This window comes from Cladophialophora yegresii, assembly GCF_000585515.1.
Source record: "Cladophialophora yegresii CBS 114405 chromosome Unknown aczIN-supercont1.2, whole genome shotgun sequence".
Lineage (NCBI taxonomy): Eukaryota > Fungi > Ascomycota > Eurotiomycetes > Chaetothyriales > Herpotrichiellaceae > Cladophialophora > Cladophialophora yegresii.
The window spans coordinates 1,681,937-1,694,193 of NW_006913046.1; the positions used below are offsets into that span (position 1 = coordinate 1,681,937).

General features: G+C 53.5%; 5 protein-coding genes across 5 annotated transcripts; 3 read left to right on the forward strand and 2 right to left on the reverse strand.

The window, feature by feature from the left end:
- Nucleotides 1–976: 976 nt before the first annotated feature.
- On the forward strand, nucleotides 977–2,004 carry A1O7_02529 (uncharacterized protein; the record flags this gene model as incomplete). The annotated part of the gene is made up of 2 exons (XM_007756560.1): nucleotides 977–1,426; nucleotides 1,627–2,004. 2 exons carry the CDS (start codon nucleotides 977–979, stop codon nucleotides 2,002–2,004), a joined length of 828 nt encoding a protein of 275 aa, XP_007754750.1.
- A 168-nt stretch (nucleotides 2,005–2,172) lies between these two features.
- On the reverse strand, nucleotides 2,173–2,502 carry A1O7_02530 (uncharacterized protein; the record flags this gene model as incomplete). Its single annotated transcript, XM_007756561.1, has 2 exons — nucleotides 2,173–2,348; nucleotides 2,373–2,502. The coding sequence occupies 2 exons, from the start codon at nucleotides 2,500–2,502 to the stop codon at nucleotides 2,173–2,175; spliced, it is 306 nt and encodes a 101-aa protein (XP_007754751.1).
- Nucleotides 2,503–4,322: 1,820 nt separating this feature from the next.
- On the reverse strand, nucleotides 4,323–5,320 carry A1O7_02531 (uncharacterized protein; the record flags this gene model as incomplete). Its single annotated transcript, XM_007756562.1, has 2 exons — nucleotides 4,323–4,856; nucleotides 4,919–5,320. 2 exons carry the CDS (start codon nucleotides 5,318–5,320, stop codon nucleotides 4,323–4,325), a joined length of 936 nt encoding a protein of 311 aa, XP_007754752.1.
- Nucleotides 5,321–7,381: 2,061 nt separating this feature from the next.
- On the forward strand, nucleotides 7,382–8,952 carry A1O7_02532 (uncharacterized protein; the record flags this gene model as incomplete). Its single annotated transcript, XM_007756563.1, has 3 exons — nucleotides 7,382–7,989; nucleotides 8,049–8,380; nucleotides 8,447–8,952. The coding sequence occupies 3 exons, from the start codon at nucleotides 7,382–7,384 to the stop codon at nucleotides 8,950–8,952; spliced, it is 1,446 nt and encodes a 481-aa protein (XP_007754753.1).
- A 749-nt stretch (nucleotides 8,953–9,701) lies between these two features.
- Nucleotides 9,702–11,837, forward strand: A1O7_02533 (uncharacterized protein; the record flags this gene model as incomplete). The annotated part of the gene is made up of 1 exon (XM_007756564.1): nucleotides 9,702–11,837. The coding sequence occupies one exon, from the start codon at nucleotides 9,702–9,704 to the stop codon at nucleotides 11,835–11,837; it is 2,136 nt and encodes a 711-aa protein (XP_007754754.1).
- Nucleotides 11,838–12,257: the final 420 nt, after the last annotated feature.

Sequence of the window (12,257 nt, forward strand, 5' to 3'; positions counted from 1 at the left end):
CATCGTGGAAACCAAAACAGATTCAAGAGCTTCTACGGAGTACGTACAGCAGAGGCGCGCCACTCCATCTTTGACTCGCGCTGTACCTATATAGGACTCACCCGCCAATGAAAGTACTCTACCAAGACGTGGCTGGACCGTGTAGAAAAGGACCTCAGCTTGAGGTACGGGCTGCGACTTGTGTACAGTGTATATCCAGAGGCTACGATAGTGACGGAGGGCTGCAAACTTGGCCTTGAGCATCAAACAAGGTGACTGGAGCACCCCATATAGAGTATGGAGCATTCCGTGATCAATCCTCGCGAGTGCCTGTCAAGAGAGGAGAGTTCTTCGGCCTGGCGGCACGTGCCGCAAAAGTCTGATAGTTTTGTTCGTCATGGTCGTCTTTCAACGAACCACATACCAATCAATTTATGTGCTTCCTCCTGGTAATCTTGGGTTTTTGTCTCGCGGTAATCTCAAAGCTTAACCGCTAATCACTACTCTCTGTCGAGTGGTGATAATATTGGGATCCGGCTCAGGCTCAGGCTCAGGCTCAGGCGCTGGATACGAAGGACGCAAGAACGAATGAAGGCGGTATTCTTCGTATTGCTCCTCCTCCTTCGCCTAGATCCCTGTGATGCCAAGTTCCGCTGTCTCGGCTTCTCTTCGCTTGTGCCGCCCGGTGCGCCCGGCGGACGTGAACGCGGCCGCCAAGTATGCAGGTGCTCCTACGTGGAGTCTGGGCAACTGAGCAGCTGAAGGTGCTGCATGCCGGTGACTTGAGTGTGTAAGCAAATACGGGGTGCCGAACAATCCAACGGCCAAGACTGATCCGTCAATGCGATGTGCGATGCCGCCCTGTATCGCCATTCAGGTTGTCTTGAAGTGTCCGCGGTTTTGACTGTTGAGCATAGTACGCTGGCGTAGGTTCGCTTCTCGTGATTGCTGTCGCTGCTGAGCCGAAACCAATAGACAGATCAAGTCCTCACCCAAGATGCAGCTCTCCAAAGCACTCTTCGCGCTGGCGTCGCTCGTCGCAACCGTGACCGGCTCAGCGACTCGTTCGGCATCATCCCTCGAAACACGCCAGGCAGGGTGGCCCGCCTGCCAACGAGCCCTCAACTGTACGTTTGACCAGATCCAAGCGTCGACCATGCAGGACCGCCACACCTACGTCCGGTACATGCAGAGCACGTTTTTCGGCCCGCTCAACGCGGCGAACCAATTCCGCGCCATCGAGGGCGTCATCACCTTCTTCATCAGCAAGAACCTCGGCGCCCCGGACAGCTGGATCAGCTACGTCGACACGGGCATCGTGGAGGCCATCCAGCGCGGCGGCGCCATGGCTCTGGGACTGAGTACCGAAACTGGCGGCAATCCGGGGACCACACTGTGGCGAGATTTCCTGGTCGGCATGAGAGACGGGGAATATACGACTAGAGAGGTGAGTGAGCGAGTGTGTGTTTGTGATATCCCGAAGCACGGACGAGCACTGTCTTGACTTATACCTATTCTGCCATTTGTATTGGGCCAGTCCTTCTTTTCACTCTCAACCGCACCCAGGCCACAGCCCTCTCCAGCTCCACCCCAAGTTCCCACTACAAAGTTGTGAAGTTAAGCCCAGCTGACCTACCGATGATGCAGGCCCACGATTATGCATGGGGTCTCGCCGAAGCGACAGCGACAGAGTGGTCCAAGGCGAAGAAGGCCGACATTCTGGCCTCTGCGCCCGCGACCCGTCGAGAACTCAACTGGTACCAATTCACGGTCCTCTTCCGGTGGATCATCCGGCACGAGTCCGAGACGATCCTCGTGTTGAGGCCCCTTTTTTGGACATCATCCGACGACTTCGTGTATTGGTTGACTGATGTGACGAGGTCAGAGCCCACAGTCTACGGGTCCGAGGCCGCGTGGGCGATCTCAGGCACCTTAAGCTTCTCGTTGGGCGGCTTGCTTGAGTTCTCGCAGGATATTCTTGATCTGTTGCGTGTGCTGTATGATCGTTGGAGCGACCTTTTTTGAGAATACTTGGTCAAAAATCGCGAATGCGCTAGGATTGTGCGTGGGAGTGATATTGAACAGGCCCGACGTGCCGTAGGACAGGGTAGATGACTCCGACAGCTTGGTGTGCAATGTTTGCATCTCTATCTCTCTGCGTATATGATCATCCTAGGCAGTAAGTGCGCGAGACTAATCCCTGATGAAGCCGAAGGCCAGCAGAGTCATACCCCGCAGTAGTGTAATAGTTGGCAAAATGATTCTGGGTCTGATGTTTCGGATCACACCAGTTGAAGGCGGTTGCAGTAGGACGTAGGTGGGGAAGAAGACACCGACAATGACCGAGGACTGGCTGCCAAAAGGCGTAGCTGCGCATCTTGGTTAGCATGTACTTGGTACCCCAGTCGATGGAACGATGGTGTCAGCTCCACCAGAAGCAGCATCGTCTTGTGTGAACGCGGGAGAACTCACGTCGAGGCCCATACCAGCGACAATGGCGTTCGAGAGATTCGCACGGTCCATCAATGAGACGGTGTACAAGAAGCCCAAGGTCAGGACAAGGCGTCTATCGACCAGTCACCCGACGCACGACGTCGACGCTGCGAATAGTCCGAGTCGACGATTTCGAGTTGGACTTGACAGGAAAAAAGGAGACGCCTTGAAGCTGGGTAGACGCGCCTGCCATGAGGAACTTTCGGTATTTATCCCTGTCGTGCACCCACCAACACTGGCGTGTGTTGTGGCTTCAGTGGCAAGCCGTAACCGCTGCTCATCGATCGCTGGTAGGGATTGCGGTCATGGCTCCAGACTGGGTTGGATCGGGCTTTGCGGGGACGGAGAAGGGGCAAAAGAGTCCTTGCAAAGTCCTGAAAGAAAATACAACGCGTAAATGAAGTAGAACCAACGAGGTCACTGTCATAGGTCTTCCTGCAGGGTTATATTCGGTCCATCACACCCGAGACGGGCCGGAGTTGCGACATTGAGCACCTGTAGGGCCTGTAGAACATGCCCATATCCGAGTAGCAGAAGTTCTCACCAGAAGCTGTGCTTCAAATACTTGCTGACGGTTCAGCATCCGAGTATTTCCAAGCTGGGTCACGACGAAAGGACAAACCCAATGACGCTCTCCAATATAAAAGGAGAACGCGGCCCCAGGGATGCTTTAGTCACCAGAAATGGGTCAGTTTTCAAATATCGGTAGGTGCTACTTGCTGCTGTGTGAGGGTCGAGTGAAGGGAAGGTAAAGTGGAAGAAAGTTGACAGTCAAGAGATAATGAGTCGCCAAGACACTGATAGGGGCTCATGATGCCACTAACGCTGCATGCGCTATGGAAGCTTCCGACTCACCAGTTAGTAAACCATACAGTACTCACATTACTCAGTATGTAAGTGAGACCTTAGATACTAGTCACACGGCTGCTGAACCCGTCAGCTTTCTTAGCGCCATATGTATTCGCCTGGCTGGAATATGTGGACGTTACTCCGTAGAAAGCCACCCGAAAGCCACTCACCACCAAATAGCGACCGCTCTATGCGCCCGTCTAGGGAAGATGCAATGCTCGACAATCCTCATCCCAACAAACCATATCACAAGTCAATCACTCGTTCAATCCTTCGTCCGTCCTGTCCTCTACCTCCTCGTACATGGTTCGCTGCGAGTGGACACCAGAAACCTGGAAACCCACACGGGTAGAGGATCCTTCAATGTACTGTGGAATTCAGGTCTCCTCGACAGCCCCGCAAACGTTTTATTCAGTTCAGTCAGGTAGCCTCAGCGTGTGCTTGTGCCCCGGGGAACATCAATGTATTCCCGCAAACAATGCATGATTGATTGGCCCATGGTTGTACAAGAATGCTCACCCAGAGAATCCTTGAATGAGGATTCTCTGAATGATTACAGAAGTGCAAAACCCCAGAAGCTGTACCCATTGTCAGCTGATGTTCATCAGGTCCGACTTTCGGACTTGTATCGGCGGGTATTCAAGGAAGTCGTGCGCTCCGGTTTTGATCGAAGGATTGGATGGCGATCTAGGTTTCGATAGTACGTTTATCTCTGTATGAACCTGAGAAACTCGGCTGAGTAGTCGTGAGCGGCGTGGGGCGACGAGATGCACTTGCAGCATTCGACGTCTTTCAGGTGTTGGCCCCCGACGTGACGGGCCGGACAATTCATGAATGCTGCTATGAATCCCCGTTTTGGCATCGAGTCGGTGGTGCTCTGTCCCTGTCAGGCTGGGATTGTACCAGGCATTTTCTTCGGTGACCAGGTATGTTACCAATCAAGTCCAAGCACTCCGGACGTGGTATGCAGTTGAGTTGGCCGTCTTTCGACCACGACTTTTTTATTGCGAGGATAGATACGCAGCCTCTACCTGCCCGCTATTATCAAAAATATTCTCTGCTCCGCGTTCACTTTTTAAAAAGCAATTGCCTTGGACCCCGCCCCTGCTAAGTGCAAGGGTAATATTGGCGCCGTAAACAACCGCCCCACAAGGGCCGCCAGCAACGTTGTATGCAGCACATTGGTCGATGCAAGATTCAATGCTGTACGCCACCACGGCAGTGATGTCCTCTACAGTTCCTCCGCTGAAGCTGTCGACGCCCACCGGCCAGTCTGTGTCGCAGAGGATAGTCCAGGTTGCATCGCTCAGTAGGGAGGAGACGTAAGATTTGTTGTTGTCTGAGGGGCAGTTGTAGCTTCCTTCGGAGGAAGTGGGTGTCGCGGCAGAGGAGGTGGAGGTGGAGGTCCTGCTCGAGGATACCGACGACGATGAGATGGTTGGGGGGATCACCGGCTCGTTTGTACTCGTAGTAGTCGGTGTTGTGCTGGTTGCTGTTGCGGTGGTCTGCGTGGTCGCTGCAGACGTGCTGCTCGACTGCACGGCAGAGATATCAGTACACAGTCAGTGGGAAGGGAGGAGGGATATATCCTTCTCACCTCTACAGCATCAGCCTGACCTTGAGAGCTCCCTGAATTATTTCTACTGGCAAGCGCGCCTCCCACACTGCCTCCGATGATGGCAGCCACAGCCAATGCCATCACAACTGCGATCACAATTATAAAAGCCCTCCTGCTGAGCCCACATATCCTCCGTTTTGGATTCTGTCCGGACCACGCTGGCCTCGCATTATCGCTCGCAAGGAGATCGTTAACAACCTCAAGACCTCCGTCTCCTCCGCCTCTTGAGCTATCATTGTTGGTATTGTTGGGATTAGCATATGTGTACGCGTCGGGATAAGGCTGGGTGGTTGCGACAACTTCTTTGCCATGGTCCATGCTCGCCACGACCTGTTTGTCACTGTAGGAAGACCGATCATTTGTTGATGGTAATGAAGCCATACCGACTCTTGCGCCCAAGGGCAGCGACGATCAGGAGAGAAGTTAGGAAGAACAAACCGTGGAGTTTCGCAACTGCGAAAAGTCAAGACTTGACCGTTCGAAACGGGATTCCAATCATGCGAACGGCTTCTAAAGATGTGGACCATCTCCACAGCACAATTAGAGCGGGCTGTGCCAGAAACTGAGCCGGAAACGTCTCGCAACACTTGCGAGAAGGATAAAACAGTGGAGAAGCACAGGAAAAGCGTGGCAGTAGCGGCCGATGCTGGAGCGACGGGAAGCCTGAAACAAGCCACATGGTGTGCTAGGGGGCCAACTCGGCGGTTAAGCAGGGAGGCTCATGAAACAGAGAATCCTGTAGCGAGAGAAATTGCGCGTAAGAACAATAGCATAATGACTGTACCGGTCTTGTGGCCTTCATTCTTCCGACACAGAAGAGATCAAAGCATGAAGGAAGCGACAAGAAGTGGCTCATCATCAGGGACCGAAATCTCCTTGCTAGCACCTCGGCGCCAAGACTTCCGCGTGGGCCAATCGAACTTAAGATTAGTTGAAGCACCGTGGGAATCAAATATAGTACTGTGTACACAGACGAGTTCGAATGGAAGGTGCATGCATCGCGGTCCAGGACCAGAACTCTCTCGGTGGAATCGAATGGACGTCGTTCCAGGTGAGGGTAGAGCGAGTCTGGCACAAGATTATGTCACACGGCGACAAGGGCCAGAATGGTGCAAGTTTCGTGTCTCTGATGGGGTTAACTGAGAGCTCATGTTGACTTTGACGAACGCAGGCGAAGGATCATCAGATATCACGGAGCGACGAGGGGGAGTCGCACCGCAGAGCCGCATGACTAAGATGCTGTTAGGATACGTGGCAGAAAGCCAAGGTACTTGAGTGCCTATCCAGGAGAGAGGAGCGTGGAATCCGTCCTCCGGTGGTGAGGCGCTCAAGCGATGAGCGATGTACTGTGTACTGTGCAGCTGGCGGCGTTCGAATCAGTGGCGGTGGTGTTGGTATGAGGCGGCGAATATGGACCCATTTGGGCCGGTAACCTTGCCGCTTTACTAATGCATCATATGACCTGGCTCACTCTCTGGCTTAGTCTCCGTGCTCTCCTCACCCTTCCATGAATCACTTTTGTCATTCACTTTTTTGTCACTGTTGGCTGCCCAGCCACACAGCTAGGTGGTGAACAGCTCCAGGCGCCACAGGGGGCACAGACTTGAAGCCCGGGGCATGCGGGGCTTGGAACCCCCGCACCGCTAACGATACCCAAACAAAGCTTCACTTAACCACCTTCTTTACAAAGAAACGCCACCACGGATTAAATCTCAGCTACTCCGTACTCCGTCTTCCTTTGACTTTTCATGCGAGCATTCACCATCCCGGTTCCAATAGGACCGCTGACCGTGGCTTTATAGGCTGAGCTTCCACCACACACCCTTACACAGACGCCCACAAGCTGCGGTGATCGAATCTAGACCTTTGACCCTCCCGTTCGCTTACTGCCTCCCACGCTTATTGCCGAACGCCATGTGATGCTGCATATCACTTCATCCAATGTCATTCCTGCGCGGCGTGATGAGATCATCTTCCTCAGGACATGCTCTTCCCGATTTGAGCGAAGTTGGACGAGCTCTAGGTCGCACATGGCACTATCCAGGTCTATACTGAATATTCAGCCCGCCACGGAATGTACATCTGGATCTGCATGTTCAGCCAGCCATGATGGGCCTCGCCCGATGACCCCAGGCTCCTCCAGAGGCCATGGTGATAGGGTTCTGGTTTATCCTACTTCCGAGGTTGTGGCTTGCAGAGACTGGACGGCATGTTTCCTACTCGGTTGGTAGTCGCTAGGGGGAAATTAGAGTGCTGAAAGATCTGAGGTGTACAACTGCAGCACGGACATCAATGGAGTCGGTAGTTTCTGATAGGTACCTTCAGGCTCCCAGTATGTGCCTGACATTTGCGCACTACCAACACTTTGAACCAGCAAATTCGTCTTCTTCGAAGCTCTACGTTGGACGTGCAACAGCGCTCTATCACCACTGTATCACAGCAATGGCGCCCGTCGACGCCAACTTTCGCAATAATGTGCAGGGCGATCTGTTTAGCCGTGGATTCCCGAAAATCCACGAGACGTACTACTTTTTCTCGATCGTCCAAGAGACAGTATTCCCCCAGAAACTGACTGACCTGGGCAAATCTAATGAAATATCAAATCTGACTAAAGTCCTTGACGATTGGAAAAAGGTCGATGCTACACCGAAAGGCGAGATAATCGACGTTTGTAACGCCTTGATCGCTTTCTCGATGGAAGGTTTGAGAAAGATCCAAGCGGGTCTGGGTGGAGATGATCTGAAATTGGCGAAAATCAAGATCTCGGATCCTGCCTTTTTCTTGGGCATGAAGCAAGAAGACCCATCAAAGATGCACGATCCACCTCTGGAAGAATGGCACCCGCTGTTCGGCCAGGACATCCATGGACTTTTGAAGATCGCTGGGAGTGACCCAGCCATAATCAACACCAAGCTGCACAACATTAAGGCGATTCTTGGCCACGGGACGGTCATCAATGATATTGTCTACTCGTCAGAGCCAACAACCGAGAACTCCAGGGTGGATGGTCAAGTCAGACCTAAAGATAAACAGCTCAACGGCCGTGAACAGTAAGATAAACCAAGCTCGAAGTTTGCTGATTCGTGATGTTAACCAGTACTTCGTTCAGCTTCGGTTTCGAGGATGCGATTTCCCAACCCTTGCTGGAAGGCATTGATGATATTGATCGGCCTGCCGTCTTCGCCAAGGACGTACTCATGCACACCGCACAAAGGGTAATCACGGCCTCGAATGACCCGCCTGGGTTGCACCCGAAGCCGGAAGCGCAAGGCAACGCTTTCAAGCGTCCAGACTGGATGTTTGACGGCAGTTTCCTCGTCTTTCGCAAGCTTGAACAGGACGTTGCAGGTTTCAATAAATTTATTGAGCAGAACCACGCCAAGGCACATTGCGACAATGCTCCACTCTTTGCTGCGAAGTTGATGGGGCGTTGGCCGAGTGGTAGGCACTACTCTACAAGCTGCTTTGATGTTTCGATTGTTGCAGCGAGATGATGGACTGATTGAGTGGCACAGGTGCACCCGTCATCATGTAATTTTGAAAAGGACATAGCAACCGATCCTAAAGGCGACAACAGCTTCAAGTTTACGGACAATCGCATATGTCCGATGGCCGCCCATATCCGCAAAATGAATCCTCGCGATGACGACCTTCAATTCGCCCTCAATGCCCGCATTATCCGGAGTGGCATCCCGTATGGAAAGGAATATTCCGAAGCGCCGACAAACAAGCGTGGTCTGCTCTTCGCATGCTATCAAAGTAGCATTGACAATGGTTTTCGATTCCTCCAAATCGCTTGGGCAAATAAAGATAATTTTCCCAGAGATAACGCTGGATACGACGTTTTCGTGGCTCAACGGGGACCCCATGTGAAATTGACATGCAACTTTGAAGGCGAGGACCATAAGGTAACCACAATTAGCGACATCTCGAGCCTGGTGACGATGAAGGGTGGGGAGTATTTCTTTGTGCCGTCCATTTATGCATTGACGAGCAAACTGGGCAAAGCTTAGATTGTATTGACCCTGGAGGCACTGTTGCCGGTCAACCATCTCTTGATTCTATCTACATTGTAGCAAGTTTACACCGGTCGTCGAAAACGCCGATCGACCACGCCTCGAGCTGTTCTCTAATCGTATCAGTGCAATACGCACCACCAGTACTACCTCGTTGTGTGGCGAACACCGTGGACCAAGCTGTTCCGGACCAATCGCAATTATAGAATGCTAAGCACATTCTAAGCTCTTTTGTCACTGCCAAAGAAGTATAAACTGATGCTCTTCAGCTGAGCTACGATGTGCCACCTGCAAATATCCAAGGAGGTTGGAGGAGTCCAGAAGGGCCTCCTTGGCCTGCCTCTGCTCGTGGCTGGCTGAAGATAAACCTTCACATCACGAACCAAGCGGGGTTTGGAGGGGCCTCACGCCATCTTGGGCGTTTGTTCCCTATCAGTCGGATCAGTGATGATCAAGAGCTGAAAGAAATAGGGAGAGATGTGGAACTAGTCCATTGGAGGATCTATATGCTGAAGGCGCGAGGGACGTGGTCGAGGAGCTTGGCGCAAACTCGGAATGCGAATGCCTATATATCATCCTTCGAGGTCTTCCTCTTGTTCCTGCTATATCTGTTCTGCTCGACAGCCATCACTTGTGGCCGGCACCAATTCCCAAGGACACACGGTTGTGCCGTCTCTGGTCTTTGGTCTCGAGGACTCGAATCCCTCCTGTGGTTAGGACAGAGTCAGACATTCCCCAAGGCAAAAATGTCCAAACAACAAATTGGGTTCTGGGAACCGAAGTTCGACCTCCAAAATGTCGCCGCTCATGCCACCCTGCTACCTGATACCAGGATCCTGTACTGGGGTCGACGAAGGACACCCTTGGTCCCTAACCCAACAGCCACAGACTGGGACGTGCAAGAAACCAAAGCTTACCTCTTGGATCTCAGCAACAAGCAAAGCAAGATGACGGCCTCTCAGCCGAAGAATGGCGTCAATCTCTTCTGCTCTGGCCACTGCCATCAGCCCGACGGGACGGTGATCGTCTTCGGCGGGCATATCAAGGATGGCTTCGGAAGTGATCAGGCCTGTGTATTCCATCCTGGCACCGACACATGGACCGACATAGGCCCAATGCAGGAGGAAGTGGGTCGTTGGTACCCTTCGGCGATCACACTCCCTGATGGTAACGCCTTCGTTATGTCTGGATCCTCGACCAATAACTACCAGGGCAACCCGAATTCGCAGGTCCGGACCAGTGACAAGTGGATGCCTGTCGAAGGCCTGAAAAACCCTCCTCCCCTTTATCCGAAGATGCATATAAGTCCGAAGGGCGATGTCTTTATAACAGGGCCACAAGCACAACTGCAGGTCCTCACAGGGGTCAACGGTGGCGCGGGTTCGGGTAAGTTCAAATTGCTGAAGACCCAACGTGCTGCCGCCTGGCGTGAGTACGCCCCTTCGGTTCAATATGACAAGGGCAAGGTCATTTTCATCGGAGGTGGGGTCAACAGCGAACCGAACAGCCAACCTACCAACAAGGTCGAGTTACTGGATCTGAACATAAACGAGGAGGATATTGACTGGACGGAGGCAACGCCCATGAATGTTGCGAGGACGCATCACAACGGTACTGTGTTACCGGATGGCACCGTGCTGGTGACCGGAGGCACTTCAGGGACAGGGTTCAACAATACAGATCATCCGAATCCGCAGCACCGGGCGGAACTATGGGATCCCAAGACCGGAAAATGGACCTGGATGGCTCCGGAGGATGTCGATCGCTGCTATCACTCCGTCGCACTACTGCTGCCCGACGGCCGAGTGTTCTCAGCCGGTTCTGGCGAGGGCGCCGGGGCAATGGGACCCAATTCTCACACCGACGCGCAAATCTTCAACCCGCCCTACTTGTACAAAAGCCCCGTCAGGCCAGTCATCTCAGCCCCACTGCCGCCGAAGAGCACCACGTATGAGACCAAGACGTTTGAAGTCAACGTCACCCTTGCCGCCGGCGACTCGATTGGCAAAGTGAGCTGGGTGCGCCTCGGCTCGGTGACGCATTGTGCCAACTTTGGTCAATCACTCATCTTCCTGGATTCGGATCACAAGGCCCCGAAGCTCACGGTGCAAGCTCCCACCGATCCCAACCTGACACCGCCAGGTCATTATATGCTCTTCGTGTTGAACCAGCTCGACGTGCCGACCGTGGCGCACATCATGCACATCGGATATCCGGCAGGGCATGTCGTCCACAAAGACCAGGCGGCCATTACAAAACGTGTAGCCCGGGCCAAAGACCTCGAAGTCGATTTCCACGCGCTCGACCAACAAGTCATCGCCGAACAAGCCCGACCGGCCGTCATCGTGGGCATCACGCCCGCGTGCCCTTATGGACTGGGTCCGTGCTGGTCCGGGGCTTACCACGGGCTGCAGGCCGTCAAGGACATCGACGTGGTCCGCCGCGTCGCGAGCCAGGACGATTCAGTCGCGTTCGTCTACCTCAAGCAAGACGTCCTGCCGGACATCGACATGTGGAGGCGTGAATTCGAATCCGTGGCAAACAAACAGTATGTCATGCGGGGCATCGAATTGACGCTTTTCGGCCACGTTGCCAAACATCAACTTGGTCCTGAGGAGCAGCTATCGCTTGCTGGTACCGCGACGCGACCGGAGCTGTTCCTCGCGCCGTTCCAGGCAGCTAGCAAGATTGAATGGGATCGACACGCCAATGCCCCGAAACCCGTGTCGGAAGCAGAGGCCCGTGCGTACGATCGCCTGTTCGCGGCAGTGGCGGACCATCCCAAGGGCGTGACCGCACAGGTGACGGGGCGGCTCCAGAAACACGGCGATGGCATCTTCTCTCTCGACGTTCGGGATTTCAAGGTCGATGCATCGTCCTAGAGACGGGAAAGATCTCGCGAGCTGCCGCGGATCGACAAGGGTTGTCTTGTGTCACAAAATGCTCGTCGTGCGGGCCCCGTGGGGGCGGAGATCGGGAGAAAGGGGAGCACAGCCTCGTTGGCAAGGCTGCATATATCGCGGGATGCGCGCGTGCTGTTAATCTGCTTGACAGTAGAGGATAGCAGAGCACGGTCGAGCACGTGAACTTTCTTGTCTGCTTGGCAAGGCTCGCAAGGTACATTAGGAACGAGCGAGAATTTGCTCAATACATTGAAGATATCAGTCTATACACTCCATTGAAACTAAAACTCGTGCTCAGTTATATCGACGGCTACAACTATATGCCTTCGAGGCCCAGGGCTCGCAGCTTCTTTTGGCCATTCGTACTGTAAATGCGGGGGCTGCCGAGGTGGGACGTCA